A 27,834-nucleotide genomic window follows, 5' to 3' on the forward strand; every position below is an offset into this window, starting at 1 on the left:
AGAGAAGGCTTTAATTATCTCTGTAGGCGATTTGTATATATGCGTCTACACCCTTGCAGGCACTGTAATGGTTTTCTGGTCTCATGGATAGAAACCAAAGAAAATTAAAGATCTCCGCGTAAGCTGTCTCTTTCCGTTCGTCATGCTATTAGGGCTGCATGTGTGGTGTTTCAGTGTTGTGTTAATGAGTTCATGTTGATTGTTTGAAACAATCGTCTAGCAAATGGATACGCCTCTCGATTAGAATCGTTTGAAGTGGAAATTAACAATCTCGTAGGACGTGATTGGTTGCGATGGAAACGGAATTGAAAACTAATTGTGTTACCCATACACCAATTTCCGTAAAAATACAAAGAAAGGTTTTTAAGTGAGAATTTGTTGGTTCATTTTGCTTTTCACTATGCTTGTATATTGAATAAAGCATATAATAAATAAGTGTTTCATTTTGGTTATTTTCACCTTACTTATCCATTTATTTTTATTAACAGGTGAAAACTATTCCAGGACATGGCACTGCATTTATTGCAAGTATAATTTACAGGAAAGACAGTCAATCAAAACACACTCTCTTCCCAGTTTTGAATTCCACAATTAAATTGATTTCATGCAAAGATTAACATATTCGTGTCATAAAATTATTATCACTTATCGGTGCAGCGACGCGTGAAACGGAATATTTGCAGCATGTAAAGATATGAGGAAACGGGAGCTTGTTATCAGAATATGTTTTACATGTGCCTGACACATAACAGATAAAAAAACCCACATTTATTCATGATTACTAACTTTTCAAATCAATCTTGCTCTCTAGTAAAACCGGTTAAAAAATATCTTTTATCCACGATTTTGCACTCTTCTCTGATCAACAAACAACATTTTTTTGAAACCATGATTTTGCAATTTGTTTTTGTCGCTTAACGAAAAAAGAATAACATACTTAAATCTCACAATTATTTCTTTAAACAAGAGGCCCATGGGCCACATCGCTCACCTGAGGAACAATAGCTATGATAAAATCAGCTCAAAGGAGTCATAATACAAACTATCTGGACAATTTACAATAATACATGTAGATCCTGTATAAATAAAATCCATTTTCCCCTGGATATTCTTATGTTTATAATCATTAGTCCCTTTTCTAACAGGATGATTTTATAGTCATATCATATGTTGAGTATTGCAGTTCTCAAAAAGATCCCTAACAATAGTTTATATATGGGATATAAACGTACATCAAACTCTGAACCTTCTCGTGAGGCCAAAGAATTGTCCTGGGGCCAAAGTCTTAACAATTATAAAGAATTATCTGGCTGATTAGTTTCTGAGAAGATTTTTAAAGATTTACCCTATATATTCCTTTGTTAAACTTTGACCCCCCCCCCCATTGTGGCCCCACCCTACCCCTGGGGATCATTATTTTCACAACTCTGAATCTACACTACCTGAGAATGCTTTCACACAAGTTTCAGCTTTCCTGGCTGATTAGTTTCTGAGAAGAAGATTTTTAAAGATTTACTCTGTTTATTCCTATGTAAAACTTCGACCCCCCCCCCCATTGTGGCCCCAACCTACCCCCAGGGGTTATTATTTTCACAACTTTGAATCTACACTACCTGAGGATGCTTCCACACAAGTTCCAGCTTTGCCGGCGGATTAGTTTCTGAGAAGAAGATTTTTAAAGATTTACTGTATATATTCCTATGTAAAACTTCGATCCCCCATTGTGGCCCCACCCTACCCTCGGGGGTCATGATTTTCACAAATTTGAATCTACACTACCTGAGGATGCTTCCACACAAGTCTCAGCTTTCCTGGCCGATTAGTTTCTGAGAAGAAGATTTTTAAAGATTTACTTTTTATATTCATGTTAAACTTCGACCCCCCATTGTGGCCCCACCCTACCCCCGGGGGTCATGATTTTCACAACTTTGAATCTACACTACCTGAGGATGCTTCCACACAAGTTTCAGCTTTCCTGGACGATTAGTTTCTGAGAAGACGATTTTTAAAGATTTACTCTATATATTCATTTGTTAAACTTCGACCCCCCCCCCCCATTGTGGCCCCACCCTCAGGTGAGCTAAAAAGGTTAAGTTTACAATTCAATAAGTTGGTTTCTGGAAGAACAGACTTTGAAAATTTTCGTAATAAATTTTGACAATTTTTTTTACTTGTTTAATCCGTAGCTTTTAAGATCTGTGTACAAACATGGAATTGTGAGCAAATCTCTGTATCTTGCTTATAATTCGAAGCTTAACACTCAAATATGGTTAGTAAATAGAAATTGTAGGGTAACAATTAAACACAAGAAACATGCACTTCATGTATAACAAATAAAGAACACAATTTATTTTTTCTAAATGAATCATATATATACATGTATATACCTACATATTTCCGTCAGCGATATCAAACTCTATTTAAACTGAATAAACTCGAGAAAATGCCGAGCATCTCAACAAAACCTATTGCATTAATCTACCATTACGCAAAAGATAATGCCGAATTACCGATAGAATGAATTGTACTTCAGTACCCCTACATCAGATATTGCTTAATTTGCGCAGGTAAACTGTTAACTGTTTGATTTACCGAAGTCTCTGTTTTATTTGATACGTAAAAATCACGAAATACAGACGATAGTTCCCAGGTTACAAAGCATAAATAATGAAAACGAAACGAAAATCAGAACAAGCTAACACCAACGTCATGTGTGAAAACTGTCAACGCATTGAAATATTTAGCCTTAATTTACTTCACAAAATCGGCCCCAATATATTTTGCATGTTTCAAAAATTTCCCTTCATACGCGAACGGTTGCATTGCAAGTAAATTCATCATAGTTAAACAAAGAACCTCGTTTTAGAAGTATGGAATACGAGTCTTGATAAAATGGGTATGCAAACCCGGGCCGTGGCAAAATAAAAGCCGGGGCAGATCGGCAATCGTCAATTCCAAATACGCATTATTTTGCAGCAATATTTACAGCGAATACAAATATACTGGTCCATCAAATATCCCGAAATTTAAATGAGATTGGCAGATTAATACCTGCCAATCTTTTGTTTTGCTCAGACCAAGTCTTGCCTACACATTTTACCGTAGGTAATTCTTACCGTATGCCGAGCCCGAAGCTATTAAACTGATTGAAACACGCATTTCCTTTATTATTATTTTCGTAATAACTCAGATTTGAATCAGAATTAGCACTTAATTTTTGCAATTTATTTTTTCCTTCCCATAAGGATAATTTATGCTAAACTACGTTGAATTGAACTAATTAGTTCTTGAGAAGAAGATTTTTAAAAATGCACCCCCCTTTTTCTACAGTTTCAAGGTTTTCTCCGCTTTGAATACAGATCGGACTTTTATTTCTGCAATTTATATTCGCCCTCACATAAGGATGCTTTGTGCCAAATTTGGTTGAAATTGGATAAGCGGTTTTAGAGAAGAAGTTCAAAATGTGAAAAGTTTACAGACGGACAGACGGACAGACCAACATATAAACATTAGGAGTTAAAGGATTTAAGAGTTTAAAGCTCGTAAGTATAGTCTTCAATTCAAAATTGTTCTTACATTCAAACTTTATGAGCTTCATTTTTAAATTAGCTCTTAATTAACAGATGGACCAGCATGCAATTTTAAAAGTTTCAGCTTGTTAACAGACTAGGTTCAAGTTCTTATACTCACTCAAGACCATGTATTTTAACATTATTATAAAATAGGAAGATATATGACAATATATTAGGAAACAAAACTAAAATCTGCTACAATTTGTTGAACGCCTGATTTTTTTGTCAATTAATTAACATCCAGACTGTTTATGGACCAGCAAATAAATAATAAGGGCTTTAAGACTTCTACAAACAAGAAATTGGATGCCTTGAATGTTATCAAGCCCTTTATTTTTCTACAAAAGTATACTGAAAAGTATTAGTCTTAACACGTAACATGTTTTGCAAATATTAATCTTTGAACGCGTTATTAGCGTTGATTTGATTTAGCACATTTCTCAATGTTCTTATCAATATATATATGTGCAAGACATTTAGCGTTGTACTTGAGTTGTAGTGTAATTTCCTTTCCGCCAAGAGCACTAAAAAGAATACACAGCTAAATGTAATACGTTTACAGTTTTCACTAATTAATATCAACAAGATATATGTGAAACACATATTCTCTCTCCCCCCCCCCCCCCCCCCCCCCAACCTGATATATACCCAAAGCAGAACTTGACCTAAATATTCTTATGATAAATCTGTATACCAAATTTCATTCGAGTATGTGCAGCCTCTGCAAAGAAAATGAATGGAACTGCAAATCATAAGAATTTTTTTAAAGCCCAAGGGCAATAACTTTGTCAAAAGTAGTCTATTCATACTCAAACAGAATTTGACCCACCATATTTCATTTCAGTATGTGTAACCTAGCAGTTTCACTATATTTCACTTTTCACTGTAACCTAGCAGTTTCACTATATTTCACTTTTCACATATCTTGCTTTTTTAAATATAAAAATCTAACTCCCAAAAATCTAATTATAGGGAGTAAATATGGTAATAGTGTGTTTTAGCAAACACTGACATTCCAAGATAGATGATCATCATTTCAGAAAATATTTTGCATCAGCTTGAATATATATATATATTTCTTAAAAGTAAACATGTTCAAGACGTTCTCACTTTGGTGATGGGGTGATTATCTAATGAAAATTAAATGTATCCTTTCAATTACAAGAATAATTAAAACCTGTTCTCCTTCCTCCCATGGTAATGCGATGAAATCAAATGTTTCAACAAATTATATACTTTATTTGACAGTGCTTGTTGCAACAAAGTAAAATTACAAATTTTCTTTTGAAAACAAACATACCAAGACTAAAATAACATAATCTTTCTTAAAACAAAATAAAATACATAATCTTTGTTATCTTAAAAACTTAAATCCAGGCCCTAAGACCATAGCTTAGAGGACTTAAGGACAGACAGCATGTTCCTCAAATATATGGTATAATATCAATAATTATAATTCATAATTGTCATTCTTCAGTGATTTCTAAATTGTTTTCAATGTTTAAAAATTTTTGAGATAAGCGATTCAAGGGATTATGGGGTCATGGGGATTATATAAGGATCATGGGGATTATATAAGGATTATTTAAGAAATATCACCCTCTGGTGTCTTGCCCATACTCCTGGTAAGGTATCCCAATTTTAAGTGATAAAACTTGTTCAAGTAGCAATTCTTCAATTACAAATTCTAGCGATTTTTTTTTTCTAGGAACATGTTGTCTGACCTATATATATATATATATATATATATATATATATATATATATATATATATATATATATATAAAACATTTTTCAGTCATAAATTGAAAATGATTAACTCTTCAATGTTCAACATACAAATCCAACCAAATCAGTATTTCATATACTACAAAATGAGAGTAAATATATTTCAAGATAGATGTACATACATTTAAAATTCGGATTTGCCAATGTTTTTTTCTCTTTTTCTGATCATACCTGTATAGTGTCATACATGTCTGTTTGAAACTTTTGGCTATATTAACAAAAGAGCCAATTGGCCATGACACTAACCAGACAAAAATGGTCATTCTAGGTTATTTCCCAACATAAATCTTATATCAACTTCTCCCCACTCCAGGGGGTCAAAATTTGAACAAACTTTAATGCACACTTCAAAGAATAATTCAATATATATTGTTTATTATGAATTTGTTGTTGTTGAGAAAGACTTTTTAAAGTTTTCAAAATAAAACTTCACTAAATACAGATGCTTTGAATTATGTTTTGCTATTCCTTGAAAAGATTTTTTTTAAAAATTAATACGGCTAACAATAGCTTTGCTATTCTTGAGAAGACTTTTAAGATATTTCCTATTTATTACTGCATTAAACTTGGACCCTTGTTGTGACCTAACTCAGGGGGTCATAATATGAAAAAACCTGAATCTACAATATCTGAAATTAAGAAAAAAAGTGACAGACAGATGCTGGATACTTTGTGATTAGAAAAGCTTACATTAGCCTTTGGTTAATGTGACTAAAAAAAAAAAAAGTTGCACTAAATTTCACTACATCATATCAAATGTTCAACAGTGTAACAAAAATTTCTCCAAACAAGTTCCATTACTAAGTCACAAAAATCAGTACATCAAATTTTCTTTTAGGCTTAAAAAAATATGTTTGTTTCCTGTAACAGTCCCCAAAAACATTCTCGGACTGATTCATCCAGGTGTTATATTTATAGTGTACAACCAACATGGCTGCAAACATTTCCTTTTTCTTCACCTCAAAAGCTTCAGTCCATTAATAGTTGTTTCTAAAATCCTTTATACATTTCCTCAAACCTGTCACATGTCTATCACTCAATTCTTGGATAAAAAACTTCAAAACTTAAAATCTCATTGTTTTAAATGCATTGGCTCTTTCCCTGGTACTTTTAAAAAAGTTAAACAACAAAATCCATGTATATATATTTCCAAAACATCCATGTCAAAATCTGAGCAAAAAGAGCATGTTTCCGAGTAGTCATAAGGAGAATGAAATAATATAAATCCAATTGGAATATCCTCCATCTTGAGTTGAAATTTCACTACATCATATCAAATGTTCAACAGTGTAACAAAAATTTCTCCAAACAAGTTCCATTACTAAGTCACAAAAATCAGTACATCAAATTTTCTTTTAGGCTTAAAAAAATATGTTTGTTTCCTGTAACAGTCCCCAAAACCATTCTCGGACTGATTCATCCAGGTGTTATATTTATAGTGTACAACCAACATGGCTGCAAAGGGACATAAAACAAACTTCAAAAATATGTGGGGGAAATTTATTTTAAAGTAATGATTACTCTTTATATTTAGGGTTAATGTTAAGTATTTTGATATATTTTATGTCTCAAGTAAAGCTACAAATTTCTTTTGAATAAATGGAAACAGCTGATTTGATCAAACACAGTTTTGCCATTTAGCAGGAGAAAAATCAACAAGAGGCTAATTTGAATGGGTCGGCCGGGGTACAGGAAACAAACATTTTTTTCTAGGCCTTATGGAAAACAAAAATGAAAAAAGCAAGTTGATCCTCTCTGATCTCAGTTCTTGTGTCATACAATAAAAAAAAAAAAAACACGAGGCCCATGGGCCACATCACTCACCTGAGCAACTGGCTAAAAGCAAAAATCAGTTCAGTTCTTATCTTGAAATATACTAGTAAAAGTGGATTCAGAGAAAAAAGGGGAGGGGGTATTTGAACAAACTTAAATCTATACTTCCTGGGGATGCTTTTAAATTAACATGATACAAAATGACTTTGTTGTTTATAAGATGAAAATATTTATTGATATAGCCTTTATAATCCTGTGTATAACTTTAATCCACTTTTAATGGCTCCTCTTTTCTCCTGGTTGGTCAATGGAACAAATTTAAATCTACATTACTTTTTTCAATGCTTTTATAATGATGATCAATGATAGCTTTGTTCTTGTTAAAAATTTTCACAATTTTCCCTATGTATTCCTACATATTACCTTGATCACCCATTGTGGCCCCACTCAACCCCTACAGATAAAGATTTGAACAAACTTGAATCTACACTACCCAAGGATGCCTCCATATAAATGATATGATATTAACAATAAGAGCTTTGGTGTTCTCAAGAAGAAGAATTTTAAAGAATGTTCTATGAATTACTTCTTAAAAAAATTTATATCTCATTATGGCTCCATCTTTGCCCAAGGGGTCATGATTCGAGCAAACTTGAATCTAAACTACAAGAGGACTCTGACCAATCATGGCTTCGCTGTTCTTAAAATGATTTTTAAAAATGTTCCTATGTATTTCCTATGTGAAACTCAGATTCCCAATTGTGGCCCCCCTTTATTGTGGGGGGTCATGATTTGAACTACATCAAATATACACTACCAGAGGATACTATCATTTAACTATGACCAATCACAGCTTTCCTGTTCTTGCGAAGAAGATTTTTCCTATATATGTCTATGTTAAATTTTGATAACCCATGCTACCCCCAGGAGTCATGATTTCAACAAACTTGAATCTACATTTCCTGAGAATGCTTCCACTTGAGTTTCAGCTTTCCAGGCCCAGTGGTTCTTGAGATGAAAATCTTTAACATATGCCATATATTTTTTACTAATTCATAATTATCTCCCTTTGGAATAGGGCCCTTCATTTAAACAAATTTGAACCCCCTTCACCTAAGGATACTTTTTGGCAAGTTTGGTGGAAATTGGTTCTTGAGAACAAGGTTAAAATGTGAAAAGTTTACTACTACAACGACAGCTACGACAAATAACAAACAAATTTTGATCTGAAAAGCTCACTTTAACCTTCTGCTCAGGTGAGCTAAAAATTGTATAAGCTACTTCATACTTGAATCTTGACTAACATATTGGAAACTTTTTTTTTCAAGGTTTCCCATTTTCTCTTAAAAATTGTTCCACCATTTTCTTTGCTTTTTTTAAGAGCATCAAGGCAATGCTCCCTTGAGGGGCATTTCTTCTGAAAATGTCCCTCAAAATAACGAGAGAAGTATTTCTTTATCTCCTCTTCTTCAGCTGGAGACCATCTGACTCTTTCAGCTAAAAAGAAAGAAACATCAGAATATTTGTTTCACAACAGAATAGACATGGAGTTGCATTGTAAAATCTCACAGCTTTAATGTGTATTTCAAACTTCTGACCAAAATTATGCTTAGAAAATTTCGTTCTCCATTGTCTGAGTATTTAACCATTATAAGCATCCATCACTCCATTTTCAATGCAAAAATATATGTTAAAAAATATAAGAAAAAATGAGCAAGCTCATTTACCCCACACTCCCCTAAAAGTTGACAATGCAACAATGACACTGTGCACTTTAAATATACTGGGTATGTAAAATTCAAAAAGGGCATTATTTGCAAGAATTCATCACATTAAAACTCCATGTCCAACAAATGACAATTTACACAGTTAAATAATTAATGGAAACAAATTTATGATGTAGCCACATAAAATTGTTAATATTGGCAAAGCACTTATTTCACGTTTCACGTGAGAGGGGGGGGGCTTGTGTACTTCTATCCTATAAAAAAATCTCTGTGTGTGTTGAATTGTGAACATTCTGTTATCAAAATCAATAGGGTCTTTTAAGGACATAAAATATTTCGCATAAAATTTCATTAGGAGAGCTGATTCCAGTAGATTTCCTTATATATACCTTAGCTGGAAATTCAAAACTCTAAGGACAAAAATAATGGAATCGGAATTTCCTGGCAATATGCACATCTATACACTGTATCCTAAATATTTGCAAAGATTAACAAAATTCTGCGCAATGGTTTAAAAGGAGTTGTGCTGACAAAAATACATGACTGACTGATTGACGTACAGGTCAAAAACATTATACTTCACACAACTTGTTGTATTAGGTATAATTAGGCAGAAAAAGCATGTTCAAATACAAGTACTTACATTTCTTAGCCTTTTTTCTACACACTGTAAAGTCGTCTTCAATGTCAATGTCTTGAAAAAGAAAGTATATGATATAAGAAGCATTAATATAAGATGCAGACTTGAAAGATGCTGTCATAATCAGCTTATTTTTATTGTGCAATGGTAATTTTGAAGTTTTACACACACACACACAAAACCCCAATTGTTTTGTCCATTTCGCTTAGGGCACATATATCAATAATCTAGATCCTAAAAATGCTTTAAAATAGACTTTACATTCCATGTTGTGTACATGAAAATAAAGTAAGGGATTCATGATGAATCACACATCAAGAAGTGTTGTTTTTAATGAGGTACCAAAAACAAATCACAAATACAGTGATATGTTTACTGCAAATAATGTAAACCGTCATAGATGCTGTTCATGACAATACAATGAAAAAGTTTCTTTCTAATTCCTGTCTTATTGACATTCGAGATAACCTAAGAATTAACATGTACATACCATCATCCACATTTTTCCCTTGATCAGCAGCATTTTCAGTGTCTGCAAAAACAACATGAATAACTAAATAACTGAATAACCAAATTAAATTTAATGAACACTGTAAACTGAGTATTATATGCATCAATAAGATATCACTGAATTTTAAACAACATATGCGCACCAATATTAATTGTCACAGACCACATGGATCAGTGTAACTTTTTTCATAACACTACTGAAAGCAATGCGTATCTTTAACTGTATAAATACCGGTATGGGGTCAAGAGGTCACAGATGTGCGTATATGTTTGGATAAACGTTTGACGTAAAAAAAAATTCTGTGACATCATAAAGGTTCGATGATACATTTCAGTGTATTACATACATGCCGTTGGGTTTGAAAAATAATGTATTTCAAACATTAAAAGTCACAATCAATAACCATGGAATTGGCTTATCTGTTAAATACAGGAGAGAGATAACTATCTATGCAGTCCACTTCTATTACATGAATAAAACCCAAAGTGCTAACACCAAATCCCTCATCCCAATTTCAAATTTAGGGGAGAAAAAATTATCATTGCTCATCAACATTAGTGGTATATGAGTTGCCAAAAAAGATGGGTACCCCAAGAACTTGCAGTTGCTATAACTGATACAATGAGGAACATACAATTGATTGTTGCTATCTAAAAATCTAGTATCTCAAATACTATGATAGATATATGAAAATGATGTTATATCCAAACTGAAGTCTCAATAAGTCTACATGATATACCCTAATCATTAAAAAAATCTTTAGGTATATTGCGACTTTTATCGGTCCGTTTGAGTTTGAGATACCAATGTTTGACTGGATATAATTACCTTGCTGTTCTTGATCTTGGTCTTGAATTTTTCTCTCAAGTGTTCCAAGTTCTACAATGAATGAACATTTTACAGCATATACTTTAAATGTATTTGCAAACTAACTAATCAATGCTTATCTAAATGTATTTGATCACTATGTGATTTCCTTTCAAAATTTTTAAAATGTTTTTAAAGTTTTTTTTTACCATCAAACTGAATCTCCGACAGCTTCTTGTTTTGGTATTTGCCAACAACGTTGAATTCCTGAATTAACATAAGCTTTGCAATGTCTAATCTCTCGATCATTCCAGATGTTTGTCTGTATACGAGGTCATGGACCTTCTGTGTATGGCCAAGGTGATTGCAGATATATTTCATCTCGGTGTCATTCAGATTAAGGGCCTAAACAGAAATTCAGAATTTTTCTTTGAACTAATTGAACTTTTAAATCCATCTTTTGCCAGGAAAAAAACAAGATGTGTTTGTGAAACACTATGCGCCCGGCGGCAACAAAGTTAAAAAAAATATATTTTTAGCATATTGATCACAGTCAAGGCCACAAGGTCATTGACCATGGTGTCATTTGAAAGAACTTAATCAGTGGAGTATGCATACTAAATATGAAGTCCCTATCTCCTATGGTTCAAAAGTTATGGCAAAAAGTGTAAAGAGCTATTTTTAGCATATAGGTCACAGTCAAGGTCACAAGATCATTGACCTTGCCGTCGTTTGAAAGGACTTTATCGGTGGAGTATGCATACCAAATATGAAGTCCCTATCTCCTATGCTTCAAAAGTTATGACAAACAGTGGAAAAAGCTATTTTTAGCATATGTCACAGTCAAGGTCACAAGGTCATTGACCTTGATGTCATTTGAAAGTACTTTATTAGTGGAGTATGCATACTAAATATGAAGTCTCTATCTCTTATTGTTCAAAAGTTATGGCAAAGGTTAAAGTTGACAACAGACAGACAGACAAACAGACAAACAGATAAACAGACAGGACAAAAACAATATACGCCTGGGATCTATCGATCCGAGCGCATAAAAAGTAAGCTACATAAACTTAATTTTCTGGTTTTCGGGCATCTTCTTCTAAAACAGATGTGAGTAGGGGGCATTTTCTAAAATCATTTATCGGCTCTAAATTATATGGGAGGTATTTTTAAATACCCAAATTTTCTATATACAAAAATGAGATCAATTCTTTGTTCATGATATTCTTTCCATGTCAAAGTCCCATTATCCATTAATTGCTTCAATATCATTATGTAAAACTTGTAGGCATGATCTTCAAATGTATTTTTTTTTCATGAATTAACCAAGTCCCTTTGCAAGTGGCTACCAGAAGCAATGTTCGACTACTAAACTAAGAAAGAGTGAGGGTGGAATTTTTTTTTCAAGATTGGTTTCCACATTACCAAGTTTTCATTTTATCAAAAATACGATAAAATTTGGATTGAGGCTACCTCAACAGATGTGCAAAGGCTTGAGAACTATAATGCCAATTTTTTTCAGCTTTAATATTATAATTTTAAATTAAGAAAAATTAAGCAAACCTGGGCAATTGTTGCAGTGTGTTTTCTTAAGTTGTTGGCATAGATTCTCTCTGGGAATCTCAATGCAACTTCACTTCTGAATTTCACCAGATCAAGTGATTCCCCTGCTCGAACAACAGTGCGACCTGTATAACCACAACAAACATGATCACAAACAAGTCTTACAATAAATAAACTTAATTTGGGTAAATACAAATAAAACATACAATGAAGCGCATTGAAGTGGTAAAATTTTTCGTTTGGATTGAACGTTTTCAGCTATATTTAGACACGCCCATTTCTTTAGAAAGGAAAAATCGGTCAAATGATTCAATAGAACACCTGTAGAACAAGTATTCCATAAATATAATAGCCAATCAAATTGACGGTCTACATAAACGTGTTCAACTGATACATGTGTTATGCTTACTCCGGTAAACAAAATCATAATTATGTACATATTTGTTGCAATGCTTTTATTACAGAAGCGGAGACTTTATATATAGCTTTTTCGTATTTAAAAATATTCATGTCAGTGTAACTCATGTTGCTTGTTGCGGAAAATGGGGTGTCCTAAAACATTACGACGGCTATTTTTTTTTCTCGTTTCTAAAGAAATGGGCGTGGTGTAATGTTATAATTGACGTTCAAAACATGACTCAGAATATTTCATCCAAATGGAAAATTTTACCACTTCAATGCGCTTCATTGTAGTTACCACTCACCGGTATTGGCAAACATGTATTTATTCTCTGGTCGAATGCTTGCCATTTGTCTGGCAACTGGGTCACTCAAATATTCCAGCACTTTGTTTGTTTCCTTTGGGATTAAGACAGGTACACCCCTACCAGTCTGCATGAAAAATATTGACAAGTTAGAAAACTCATGGTTCATTTGCTTATTAAAGATAATCTAAGGTAATGACAGTACATACATGTACTAGTTTTCATCAAAAAAGTTTTTACATGTATTGACCTCAAGTAATAAAAATTACATGTATTGTACAAGTAATAATAATCAGTAAACTCAGAACACACATAGCTGAACTAACTACATTTTTAAGCATGAGACATGATATAATTATTAATTAATTAATTATGAATTAGAAATGCTTATAAAGCAGATATTAGGATAGAAAAATGATTTTGCTACACATTTGAATTACATTCTCTGATAAACAAATCTAATACATACTTTGCCTCGTATTTCCACAAGATCTTGAGTTTTGAGAAGCATTTTCTCAAAATCTGTTAAGTGACTCCGCAGGGCCATGTTTGCTTCATCCACTGACATTGATCTGTTTTTGTAAGCTTCAATACTACAAAGGAAATATTATGAATAGTATTTTAAATTATTCAATATTTACTAAGCATTGGATTTCTAAAATCCAAGTTTAAAATAATCTTCACATAAGGCGTTAAACAATATGCATGATTCAAAATTTGTACTTAGGAAATAGATTTACCGATGACCTAAATTAAACAATTAAGTCAAGATTCATTTTTAATTATCATACTATTGCTTAAAAGGTTTTACCTAAGGCATTCTAACTCTCCTGGTCTCCTTCTGTTGTACAAAAGTAACCTTGCCTCAGCAAGTACAACTGCTTCTCGAAATACAATTTCATTGCTGTTGTTTGGTGTGAGGTCTAAGTTCTTTATTTCCCTTACAAGATAAGCTGCTATTTTCTCTATATCAGATGGATCGGGGAGCTCTTTTCTCTTGTTGAAATGCCTCACATCCAATGTAATTCTTGCCAGCTTTGTCACTTTCACGCTCCATTCCATTCTTAGCAATTGTAAAAATTCACTGGCCTCTGTTTTTGCTTTGTCATTACCCTCCTTGATTCCGATTCCTAATTTTGCATTTGCTAATCTACTTAAATCGTAGCCTAGCTTAATTGCAGTGCTGGGATTTTTCAAGTCAGCATTTTCATCTTCTTCACAAGCTTTTACTGCACAAGACACAACTCTATCAAACTGTTTTGGGGCTATAAAATAGTGCATGGAAGCAGAGGGGATTTGCGAATCTTCTCTAAGAAGGGAAAGCAGCTTTGCCGACAATCTCATTCTAAAACTTGTAAAGTTTTTTCTTCTAAGTTTGTTTCCAGCATTTTTCATAAGCCATATGTTACCTAAAACTGTGATAAGATGGTCTCCTTGAGCTATTTCAGTTGTCTTGTCTCTTATCATAGATGGGAAAACTTCTGTTTTTAACTTGGTTGACGCTGAGGAAGAAATTTTACCTGCCATAATTTTGGACTGAATAATAGCTGCGCCCTTTGAATCAATATTCTCTTGGATAGGACATGCGACCATGTGTTTTGTGATGTTTTCCAGGACAATCCATTCTTGACAATTCGGACATGGTCCGTAATCTTTGACATTGAATTGATTCGACTTTCTGCGTCTGGTCAGCAATATTTCCCCTTCTTCTGCTGCAAGAACTCTTAGATTATGATTGTTGTTTCCTTTGTTTCTAATCAGAGTTTGTAAGTTCTTTAAACGCTTCTTTAAGTTTGACCTATATTCATCATTTTCTTTTACTTTGTCTATCTGTTCTTTTAAGTCCAAGATCTCCTTCACCTCCTTTTCATTTCTATGCTTATGTTGAAGATGAGTTTGTATATGCGTCACCAATTTATAACAAAACATGCAAGAATGCACCGTATCATAAAGTCTACCATGTTTTGAATTGCTTGAATTCTGTTCATATTTCTTCGAATAAATCTTTGTATTTGTCTCATCCAAAATACATTTGTTTGGCAATATATTGCGTTTGAATGGAACACTTGATGTTAACAAATCTGGATTTTCACAATTGTCAGGAGCATGTTTGTCTGGAGCATGTTCTTCAGGAGCATGTTTGTCTGGAGCATGTTCTTCAGGAGCATGTTCTTCAGGAGCATGTTTGTCAGGAGCATGTTTGTCTGGAGCATGTTTGTCTGGAGCATGTTTGTCAGGAGCAGGAGTATCTTTTGGAAATTCCCATTCATCCGACACATCACTCTCGTCATCAACGCTTTCACAGTCAAAGTCTGGAATATACACTGATTCTCTATCACTGTCTGTTTCTCCAAATTCCTCCTCATCATCAGAAAAATTCATGTCAGCCAGCAGCAGTTTTTGACCCTTGGGTTTCAAAGATGTACACTGTCTGTACAAGGTTTCCCTGATAGGATTTACAGATTGATCATCAGATGCTGGCAAATCTGCTTCGAATGTAGCACTGAAAATCTGTGGTTGACAGTTAATACTTTGACAATGGTTTATTTCTGTACTTAAGATGCTGTCATCTGACCGAGCCTGATTGTCATGATTTTCAGTGGGTGAGTAAAGCCCTGTATTAATAGTGTTTCTGTAAATCTGTGTGTGGGTATCAAAACATTGATCAAATGCAGGCAGTTTGACTTTAAGGGCCTTGCAAGGTTTAGGTAACAGAGACTTCTGTGGCATTTCACCAATGACCAGTTGTGTATGAAGAGTGTCAGAATTAATTTGACTGTTTTCACTGACTACAGAGGTTAAATAAGCTGACAACTCAGACATTGTGAAAGTTGTACAAGCTCCTGAGGGGATGAAAGTGTCAGATGATCGCTCCGCTGAGCTTCCAATGGTGATTTCACACGACGTACTTTCAACAGGAATAGCTGGACTGCTTGTTCTTTCAGTTGAATCAATTTCTGGAGTTGTCCAAATGGTTGGCGACATCTCCTCTGACAATGTGGCACCACGAATGCAAGAGGAAGTTTCTGTTGACACAGTTGCTGAGCTTATCATTCCAGGAGTCTTTTGTACAGTACTTGAATGCGGCACAGTTGCATCCTTAGACATCACCCCCATTTTTTTCATGCTTGCAACAGAGGACTGGACTGTCATACTTTCTTCACTGACTAAAGAGGTTGAATCTCCTGAGGGGATGAAAGTGTCAGATGATCGCTCCGCTGAGCTTCCAAAGGTGATTTCACACAACGTACTTTCAACCGGAATAGCTGGACTGCTTGTTCTTTCAGTTGAATCAATTTCTGGAGTCGCCCAAATGGTTGGAGACATCTCTTTTGACAATGTGGCACCACGAATGCTAGAGGAAGTTTCTGTTGACACAGTTGCTGAGCACATCATTCCAGAAGTTTCTTCTGCAGTACTTGTACAGGGCACAGTTGCATCCATGCTTGCAACAGAGGACTGGACTGTCATACTTTCTTCACTGACTAAAGAGGTTGAATCTCCTGAGGGGATGAAAGTGTCAGATGATCGCCCCGCTGAGCTTCCAAAGGTGATTTCACACAACGTACTTTCAACCGGAATAGCTGGACTGCTTCTTGTTTCAGTTGAATCAATTTCTGGAGTCGCCCAAATGGTTGGAGACATCTCTTTTGACAATGTGGCACCACGAATGCTAGAGGAAGTTTCTGTTGACACAGTTGCTGAGCACATCATTCCAGAAGTTTCTTCTGCAGTACTTGTACAGGGCACAGTTGCATCCATGCTTGCAACAGAGGACTGGACTGTCATACTTTCTTCACTGACTAAAGAGGTTGAATCTCCTGAGGGGATGAAAGTGTCAGATGATAGCTCCTCTGAGCTTCCAAAGGTGATTTCACACGACGTACTTTTAAAAGGAATAGTTGAATTGCTTCTTGTTTCAGTTGAATCAATTTCTGGAGTCGCCCAAATGGTTGGAGACATCTCTTTTGACAATGTGGCACCACGAATGCTAGAGGAAGTTTCTGTTGACACAGTTGCTGAGCACATCATTCCAGAAGTTTCTTCTGCAGTACTTGTACAGGGCACAGTTGCATCCATGCTTGCAACAGAGGACTGGACTGTCATACTTTCTTCACTGACTAAAGAGGTTGAATCTCCTGAGGGGATGAAAGTGTCAGATGATCGCTCCGCTGAGCTTCCAAAGGTGATTTCACACAACGTACTTTCAACCGGAATAGCTGGACTGCATGTTCTTTCAGTTGAATCAATTTCTGGAGTCGCCCAAATGGTTGGAGACATCTCTTTTGACAATGTGGCACCACAAATGCTAGAGGAAGTTTCTGTTGACACAGTTGCTGAGCACATCATTCCAGAAGTTTCTTCTGCAGTTCTTGTACAGGGCACAGTTGCATCCATGCTTGCAACAGAGGACTGGACTGTCATACTTTCTTCACTGACTAAAGAGGTTGAATCTCCTGAGGGGATGAAAGTGTCAGATGATCGCTCCGCTGAGCTTCCAAAGGTGATTTCACACAACGTACTTTCAACCGGAATAGCTGGACTGCATGTTCTTTCAGTTGAATCAATTTCTGGAGTCGCCCAAATGGTTGGAGACATCTCTTTTGACAATGTGGCACCACAAATGCTAGAGGAAGTTTCTGTTGACACAGTTGCTGAGCACATCATTCCAGAAGTTTCTTCTGCAGTTCTTGTACAGGGCACAGTTGCATCCATGCTTGCAACAGAGGACTGGACTGTCATACTTTCTTCACTGACTAAAGAGGTTGAATCTCCTGAGGGGATGGAAGTGTCAGATGATAGCTCCGCTGAGCTTGCAAAGCATAGGTCATCCTTGTATTTTTTAATCAAGCTGTGGCGTTTCTTTTTTTCTAATTTTTCTGAAATTAAAGATTATTCCATTGTTAAGGAACACATTCACTGCATTAATGTTGAATTTATACAAGTTATGAACATTCCGTGTATATTAAAGTTAATAAAAAGAAAATGCCATTGTAATTTTCACTGAAAATATTGCAATAAATATTGCAATACAGTTAAAAATATTCAAATATATCGCAATATAAAATCTCTGGCCAATACCCAGCCCTACTAATTTGATTGAAAATACATTCGAAGACATTGCCTACAATGTTCACAATGTGCACACACAGTGGATAAAGCAATCCTTTTGATCAGACATGAAAAGTACATCCGTAAATAAATTATCTTTATTTTAAAGAAAATTCGAAAATTACAATTTAAAAAATACCTCCCTCAATATTTTATTGCGAATAAAACGCCTCCTTCCTGCATCAGTTTTGTAGAAAATTGGCCTTATCAGAATCAGAAATTAAATTTAGATTTAGTCTTAAATACAAGTGGCATTTCTACTGTTTCTTAATTCTATTCCTCTCAGACCTTTCCCTCCTTTATCCCTTAATGATGACTTTTGACGCCTAGACCCCAACCCTTAATGATGACTTTTGATGCATATGATTTCATTGTTGATTTGACTTGAAATTACTGCTTGTTTACAAATTATCAGAACACAGGTGGCCATCTGCAGATTAACAATAGATGATAACATCAAACTCCAGTAAGAAATCATGTGATTTACCTGTGTAAACAAACAAAAGAATCTTGGAAAGTCCCGCCAAAATTCAAAATGGCAGACTGTTACATACAATGTTTTTTGAGCATGAAATTCAAGCTATAAACTACCTATGTCTTGAAAGGTTTTGCAGTGGCAGGTTTGAAAATTATCATGATCTTTATGTGTAATTAGGGTTATATACTCCAACATAAAGTACAAAAACTTTTTTTAAGTTCGGTACAGTGCAGTGCAGATTTCATTACATTTTTCTGAAATTTCAGAAGAAATTTGATCTTATCCTTTGGCTTTGCTAATTTTTAGAGTAAACATTATTTTCAGTAGAAATGCCACATCTATTAGTACCAACAAAGCAACATTTAGAATAAAAGAAATACACAGTAAAACATACTTATATAACAAAATGCTAGGAATGCACGAGTTTGCTTCACTTTAAGGTCATACACAACATTATAGTTTGAACTTTATTGGGCTCTTCACTATAGTTGAAGAGTCCCACTAAATCAAGGACCTGTGTGCAATACTTTTAATGTCTATATATGGATTTGTACACCTCTTCTAGAACAAATTTTGATGGAAAAAATATAGAATTTTTGTTTCAAAATTTTTGTATATTTTTCTTTGAACATGTTGAATAATGCAAAAAAATTCATGATTTGATATCTTCCCAAAAAAACCTAGTAATGCATGCCAATTTTTTGTGTATGAGCATCTGATCTTGAAAAATTACCAGTAGGTAAGGTAACTTGCATATGTCCTTAAGCATAATTCAATTGTTATAACTGTAAAATTTGTAATACATGTATATTTTTGAAATCATGGGGAATGAAACTTTTAAATTTCAAGTGTCAATTCATTAAAAGCATCAAGCATGTTGGCTATAAGTGTGTTTTACTGTAACTTGATAAACATTAACAATATATAATCTTCTAAATATATTACCTATACTTGATATTATCAAGCTTGAATTCTTGTCAAATTTTACAAGTTTTGACAATGATCTTTTCACTCTGTAAAAAATCCAAATAAATCTTGACTGTGAAATATATTCAACTCAGAAGAGTTACCGTATTTTCCCGACGACTCGTCGATGCGGACGACTCGTCGAATTGCCCATTTTTAGCCAAAATTTTAACAAAATCCTACGATACGTCGATCTCAGACCATACGTCGATCTTATTACTTCAAAATGGCCTATAAAACTGCAGTAACATTATCAGTGTATGATGCCACGATGTCACCGATATTGCTACCAATTATTAATGATTAACATTTAAACAATTACGCTTTATACTTATGCATCAAATTTTCAAATACCGGCAACTTCTACAAAGTCGCTTGCATTTTAAACAATTCCCGATATCGCGTGTTATGCAAAACTAAACTTACTTTGTCAGAAATATTTTATTCCCAAGCATTAAAATAAGTATCCACTCTGACTATCGCCAGTGTATTCGCCATTACGTATTAACCAGCCACCTGTTGACTCGGCGCGTGGTCAATGTTTGTTTAACAAGTTCCGGTGTCATAGGCATGCACCTGTCTCATGTCGGACTTCAAAGGGGGATCTCAAGTGCAGAAAGCTTAGCAATTACTATGATTTGATGAAACTTGTTTACTTTGTATCCAGTAATGCAGTTACACGCTATTGTTTTACATAGACACTGTTAGAAATAGATCGATCATTTGTACGACTTAATAATGACAATATACGACATACATACGTTTCCTAAAAAAATTATCTAACAATAATCAAAGAATTGGACAATAATTAATCAATGAACTATAATCACTCTTATAACGGTTCTCTTTATATACCGTAATCCGGTGAATATAATACGCACTTTTTTCCAAGCATTTTTAACCGTGAGAAAGGGGTGCGTATTATACATCCCTATAGGATTTGGACATATTTTTCCCTAGGTGAAGCACGGGATTTCGTACTACAGTATTATCTATGCTGTTCACAGACAAGACCGATACCCCGCTATACATCGTAACATTACTTCATTGCCAAATATATATTACTATTTAACCCTTAGGAAATCATTGTTATAGCATGTAATTAAAGAAAATGTATACTTTAAGTCTGTTAATAAATAAACTGTTTCAAAATGGCCTTTAAAAATTAAGTTGAACTGTCTATTCTTTATCTCCGTGTACGCCGCCATTACTGCTGTTATTAATAGAATGCGGGCTTGGATGGCCACGTGCTCTTTGAAAACAGCTTACACTTCATGTGGCTCATTTTTAACTATTTTCATGTAATGTTAATTGATTTATTGCAAATAATTATGAGTATAAATAATTCTATAACCTATTCCGGTAATTGAAGCCATTGTTATGCCCTCTACCGCTAACGCTTGACACCTTGGGTATCTCTAACACTCCCCTTAGGCTATAAGTGTACTATATACAACAACTATTTGTGCACATATTTTATTATGTTCCAGGGCTCTAATTGATCACTTTGATCGGAATTATTTAAGAATTTAATTAGGTCCATTATCTTCATACCTGTACACCGTCCGTTTTTTCACTACACAATTATATATATAACGCTTGTTAAAAGTAGTTGATTTTATTTACGGTAGAACATTTAATACTAGGTCTATTTAAAACATGATTATGAAATAAAGATATTACCGCGATGTATTAGTTACAATAAAATCAGTATCTAAGAAAATATTGTGTTTTTCTTATTTCCGGTATCGTATTCCTGCGATGAAGTTTCAAGCGTGCATACAAAGTATAACTGCTTTGTTGATACTCAGGATTACCGTTTGGTCAATTTTTTTGATGCGTATTATACATTCCAACAAGCTTTTTTCCACCACTTTCAGGTCCAAAGTGGGGGGTGCGTATTGTACACTACTGCGTATTATATTCACCGGATTACGGTAAACAGGGAGTGAAATTGCCGTAAAGATCTCAGCCTTAGGGCAAGATTATTAACACAACCGGTGTCAGCCTAGGCCTATTGTATAAACAGTAGTATTGATAATTGCCGATTACGTATTTTAAGATTGAATTTGATCATTAAATATTTCTGATTTATACTTTCCACTAACAACTCTTTACAAATAAAATAATTGAATTTTAAAAAAACATCCCCCGGACCTACTGCAATATTTTCTTCCATTCAAACTTGGTTTCAATTTTACTGCGCAATGTTATCTTCCTACTAGTGATACATAGAACCATATGACGATGTGTTTATAAAAACAAAACGGTAAAACTTTTAATTGATTAAAGACAATGTAACATTGTTTAATAACTGTTGTTATTATTATGTATTTAAGTGTTGACAGATGAGTGAAAATGATAATTATTAAAGATGAACAGTGAATTCAACAACGTAATTTTCAATCACACAGCCAACTCAAGATGATTAAAACCAAGATTTTTAATGCTTTTTTTAAAAAATTTCTGAATACGAGCCTACGACAAGTCGAACAAGACGATAAGTCGGGTGCTCTGCTTCTGAGGAAAAAAATACCGACTAATCGTCGGAAAAATACGGTAATTAATCTGGAAAATTATCAATGTAACAAGTTAAAATTTCTAACATTTTTGTTGTTTTATGTTCCTTATAAATTTTGTATGCAGACTTCATAGGATTAATTCTATTGCATCTGTCTACAAACTTTTTGATAACCCTATATATATAAAATAATACATTCGATTTTTGATTTAATAATCTCTAAACATCTATCAACCTATCATTTTGAAAATATTTCCTGAAATAGAGTAGGGAGGGCTAATAACCATAATTTGATGACAATTTAAGTAGTACAGTGTATTAGATAGGCAGTGTCTACAGGAAGTTAGTAATGAAGGTGCCACAGTATATTACAGACAAAGATTCTAGACCATGTTTTTACATACATTCTTGTTATATGCATCTACATTATAAAGGATGGTAGCATTCTCCAAATCTGTTATAAAATAAATAAACTTACATAGAATTTTCATTCCAAAATGCCACAGAGACAACACCATTTGCACAAACATCCAACACAAATCCAGGCCACCATACTCCCATATCCATTAGGCAAAATATAGGGTCTCCTGTTAAAAAAAATGATACACATATATACTAGTAGTCAAAAATGACCACTTTCTATTACCAAGTATGCAATAAACAAAATAATACATGTATACCCTTTTCCACATCACATCTTGTATCCATACATGTTAACCTATGGTTATGATAATTTTTTTTTTTAAATGTACAGACCCTGAAACGTGCTACTACACCAGTTGCACGGTTCGGTTCGTTACGCTTTATGAACGGTACGGTTCGCTTTGTGAACGGTACGGTTCGTTTTGTGAACGGTACGGTTCGCTTTGTGAACGGTACGGTACGCTTTGTGAACGGAACGGTTCGCTTCTTGCACGGTACGCTTTGCTAAAAATAGCTGCACGCTTTGTGAACGGTTTGCGCGCTTTATTAATGAGGTAGGCGTGGCCTGAACGCTTTGATATTCTCCATATAATTTTGTTTAGTTTTTGCCCGATCTACTTCAGCAAAGTGGTAATTATGACAAGAATTTTTCTTTTTTTATATGATATAATACAAAAGAATTTCAATCGATCTATTTAAAATCAGAACGTCCATCCGTTCCCCCGTTTTTGATACGTTGCGTGAACCGTGTTCTCAGTGACAACTGGGAAGCGGGGGTTATTTTAATTTTGATCAGTCTGTTATTATTAGTATTTAATTTAGATTAATGTAATCATTCAGATAGATTTAAAGAACTGTTTGACTTTAATCCGATATATTTTTGTTAATTCAGCGAGCTGTCGATAATTTTACAAAGCATCTTGAGTTTTTATTTCTATACATGTACTTGAGTTGAAGTCATTAAATACTTCTAATCCATTTAAAATTGCTATAACAAACTGCCCCGACTTTATTCCGATATTTTTTTAGTTTAGTTTCCTTTGTCGTTGTCTTGATTCTCGGCTAGTTTTAATTATTCATAATTCGTATGATCATTCTTTATTGCGTACTACTGTAGTACTATTGCCGATCGCCGATTGCCTTAGTGAATAGACGATGTAAAATTAATGGATAGAAAAGAAATCTTGAAATCAACTGTTATATAGTTTTTTGACATGAATTTTTATTCATTTAAATATTAATTCTATGATTTTCTGCACTTGTTTGTATTCATAGATCATACCTACATCTAACCCGTCATCGCCTCTCTTATCTGAACTAAGATCGCGTGTATAGTCAAAATATGACTATTAGTTTTTGTTTTTCAGTTAAACTATACATGTTCATGTAACATATTTCATACGATATGTACACAACTGGATATACGCAACAAGTCAATAACTTTTATTTATATAATGGCGATATTTATCATTCTGTTAAACAAGTGTCCGCTCTTCACTGTATGCATTCGATTTAGCTGACGTTTTACAAATGCTGACTAACCTGTTTATATTTAATTTACCTTTTTACACACATACTTGTTGTAAACAGGACACGAAAAAATACCCGGTAATCAACAAATGAATGTTAAAAGTTATAAATCTATAAGAATTTATCTAGTAACAAAAATAATATGACAGCGAGGGAAAACGACTCTGATCGCCAGTACATGAATTATAATCATGAAATCGGAGAGAAATTATTGTTGAATAATTTAAAATAGGAACACTCTTTTCAATAGGGATATAAGAAAACATAAAACAAAAACGTTTCATTCGATTATTTTCTTCTAGCCATATAGGAGGAGCCAAGTAGCACGCGGCGCGTGGCGTGATCTGTACTGTTATACTTAAACTGATTGACAGGCGAAGCACGTGGAGTCCTGAGATAAAATCCCGCTCAAATGACCAACTATAGAAACCTAAAGCGAAATTTTAACTAATAATGTTCAGTGATAAAATTTTAATTTAAGTATTATAATCAACACACAAGTTCTCTCTCTCTCTCTCTCTCTCTCTCTCTCTGAGGGTGTATGTGATTGTGTGCAAACCATTTGGAATTATTAGATTTTTATTTGTATGAATTGAATTCATTTATTTTAGACTCATGGTTTTCACAACGATTTCAACACAATGACTAAAAGTTTGTACAGCGGACGATGTACATAATGATTGATCTCGACGGTTAAAATTTCGACGCTATTTCACATCACACATATAAGATTGAAAATAAATTTTAAAAGAGCTGTGTTTGTGCTTACATGTACTTGTTATCTCATTCAACTTTTTATGATTTAATTAATCATTTTTTTTGGGTACATTAATGTACCCGGTAAATGATATTTTTATCGCAAGTTAATATGTGAAAATCCCGCATGTATAGAGTCGCTGAATTGTTCCACGGATCCACGCGCCGATAGTCTTTCGTGTAGTTGTTTGTGTCCATTTCTACAGGCGGTTCTTTTGTTTTTTTAGAGATTAAGAAAAGCCATGAAACTAACAAAGTAGAAGTAAGATATATTCAGACTATACACATGACAGATTGTGATGAGTAACCTAACAGGTGCCCGTGGAAAGGTGTGAATACCGGCATCTCGTGTACACCTATTAAAGCGTCCAAATATACAGAGTTAGTTGTAAAGTACAATAACTGCTAAAAACCAAAGAAAGACAATGACACCTGTTGTGTATAGAACCAAAGATCAGCTTCTGTACACGTGTTTCGCACGAGTGATTTTTGTTCATGTGAAATCACGACGCCATTACCAGCTATGCGGGAAATAAAGTTGAAAGTTATTTTATGGAATGCGTGTACTTTTTTTCCGTTCAATGCTTGCATTTAATGCATTTAGATTTTCTACATGTATTTATTTACAATTCATCATACATATATGAGTGATTTTTTGTTTATTTATTGGTACATAAATAGCTCAAGAACAAATCACTCGAGTCACCGGTAATAAGTGGTTGTCATTTACATTTTCTGGGTCTGCGTAACTTAAGTCGACATTTTTTTTGTTTTAAAAAGGATATAAAATTATATATAGATATATTTCAACCTTGTTTAGTCAAAGTGTGTATATATATTTCTAAACAAACGATACTTCTTTTCTAACGTTTCGGGTAACGAGATCTCTCTCTCTCTCTCTCTCTCTCTCTCTCTCTCTCTCCCGAGAATCACTTAAAGCTATGTAAAGTCCAGTATGTACCCAATGTTTCAAACATTTCATACAAATAATCAAAATAGTATAACCACGGATTGTGTGAACGTTAATAGTTTACAATGTTTAAGAAATCGGCGATGCAAGTTTTGTCGAAAAACAAAGAAATGGTTACGGTTTAAGAAAGGAAATATTTTTGTGACTGTTTTAATAAGAATAACAGTTTTAAATCTTAGTATGTGTTATCTAATCCCGTATAAAAAAATCTAGCAAAATATTGAACTTATCTGGTCAGCGATAATCTCCGTCCGTATTCATCGAAAGACATTAGGTCAATAAGCCATATATGGAAGTTGCACGCTTATTGCACGGTACGGTACGCTTTTTTGTCCGTCTGGAGGCGGGTCTTGCATAAATTATCTTGCACGCTTTTTGCACGGAACGGTTCGCTTTGTGAACGGTACGGTTCGCTTTGTGAACGGTACGGTTCGTTTTGTGAACGGTACGGTACGCTTTGTGAACGGTACGTTTCGTTTTGTGAACGGTACGGTTCGTTTCTTGCACGGAACGGTACGGTTCGTTTTAGAGGTGTAGTAGCACGTTTCAGGGTCTGTAAGTATATATATTTTTCTGAAATATCTTTCTTATCATTAAAATTGATTTGCTATAAATGATTTGATATTTAAATTTACCTTCCATAAACAATTTTGGTGATCCTGAAATGAAAAAGAAAGTCACTTTAGAAAATCATGTCCTAACTGACAAGCTAACAATGTCTCTAAATTTATTTCAAATTTTGAAATTTCATGCAAATGTTTGCTACAATATAATAGATATTTTTGCAATAATCTATCTTTGCTTTCATTTTACACTTTAACAATTTATGGAAAAGAGTCATACAATATTTTCACACTCTATATGTCAATCTGCATGATTTGTGTTATTTTATTCATATCTCAAGGTCAATTACTTTAAATTCTAGCTGATTGAAATCATTGAATCCAAAGACTTTGTTAACATTTGAATCTTGAGGAAAGCCATGCAAGCAGCAACAACTAAATTTTTTAGGAATTATTTACCTTTTGATTCACTTTGACCATTATTACTTCTACTCAACTTTTTTCTTTTACGACCTGGCATCTTGATTCTTCTATTAAAAAAAGGAAATTTTTAATAATACTAATGCAAAAATATACAAAAGTTATGCTTATTGTATAATGTAAGAAAGCACTGTTGAGTGTATAGCCAACCGCAAAACTTCAAGACCTAATCACCCAAATATGGATGTACAGAAAAAGATACAGTAAATATTGCACATATTTCTCAGAGACCATGAATTTATTTTCTCTAACCAAGCTTTTTAAGCTCATTCTGTGAAGCATTTGCTTGTTGGTAGATACACTTGGTTGCCAAAATGTAGAGGGTTTTATTTAATCTAAAGCAGAACTTCAAGAAAAACTCTGTAACAGAAAAAAAAACAAATTCAAAAAAACTTTCAGCACTTCTAAAATTATTCTGAACCTTCATTACTTATCACAGCTAGAATACCTTTTTTAAACTCTCATGAATTCTCTATTCCATCTACTAAAATAGTTGCCCCATTTATAAATTGCAACAAAAATGGCAATTGAAACTGCTATGAAAACAATAAGCAACAAACTGAGCAATGTTTCTACAGCAATCATGTGCTTCCAAATAACTTCCATTTTCCAATCCCAGAATTCCTTTTTCTACAGACTAAAGCTCTTAAATTTTGGACATATAAAACATCCTCTCAATTAATGGACAATTTAAGCTCCTTAAGAATGGACTATATGAAACATCCTCTTAATTTATGGACAATTTTAGCTCCTTAAGAATGGACTATATAAAATGTCCTCTTAATTAATGGACAATTTTAGCTCCTTAAGAATGGACTATATAAAATGTCCTCTTAATTAATGGACAATTTTAGCTCCTCAAGAATGGACTATATAAAATGTCCTCTTAATTAATGGACAATTTTAGCTCCTCAAGAATGGACTATATAAAATGTCCTCTTTATTAATGG

The 27,834-nt window shown here is 33.9% G+C and overlaps 2 protein-coding genes across 6 annotated transcripts in view; both read right to left on the reverse strand.

Annotated features, from left to right (window-relative positions):
• Window positions 1–27,834, reverse strand: part of LOC105347039 (polycomb group protein Psc) — a 74,897-nt gene that overhangs the window by 4,646 nt on the left and 42,417 nt on the right. The gene's annotated exons all lie outside the window — the stretch shown is intronic.
• On the reverse strand, window positions 6,328–27,777 carry LOC117692960 (pneumococcal serine-rich repeat protein). Of its 3 annotated transcripts, XM_066072869.1 has the most exons (13): window positions 26,864–27,777; window positions 26,477–26,500; window positions 22,641–22,749; window positions 19,621–19,688; window positions 16,120–17,965; window positions 13,555–13,657; window positions 13,086–13,212; window positions 12,382–12,506; window positions 11,028–11,223; window positions 10,840–10,890; window positions 9,991–10,032; window positions 9,504–9,554; window positions 6,328–8,630 (listed from the first exon to the last, which is right to left on the reverse strand). In XM_066072869.1, the coding sequence occupies exons 1-13, from the start codon at window positions 26,922–26,924 to the stop codon at window positions 8,416–8,418; spliced, it is 3,018 nt and encodes a 1,005-aa protein (XP_065928941.1). In that variant the 5' UTR covers window positions 26,925–27,777; the 3' UTR covers window positions 6,328–8,415. The 3 variants fall into 3 exon arrangements, with proteins under 3 accessions (XP_065928941.1, XP_065928942.1, XP_065928940.1); XM_066072870.1 differs by lacking the exons at window positions 19,621–19,688; window positions 26,864–27,777 and having other exon boundaries at window positions 26,477–26,502; XM_066072868.1 differs by lacking the exons at window positions 16,120–17,965; window positions 19,621–19,688; window positions 22,641–22,749; window positions 26,477–26,500; window positions 26,864–27,777 and adding an exon at window positions 13,897–16,102 and having other exon boundaries at window positions 13,555–13,678.

This window comes from Magallana gigas, chromosome 10, assembly GCF_963853765.1.
Source record: "Magallana gigas chromosome 10, xbMagGiga1.1, whole genome shotgun sequence".
NCBI classification, from domain to species: Eukaryota; Metazoa; Mollusca; class Bivalvia; order Ostreida; family Ostreidae; genus Magallana; species Magallana gigas.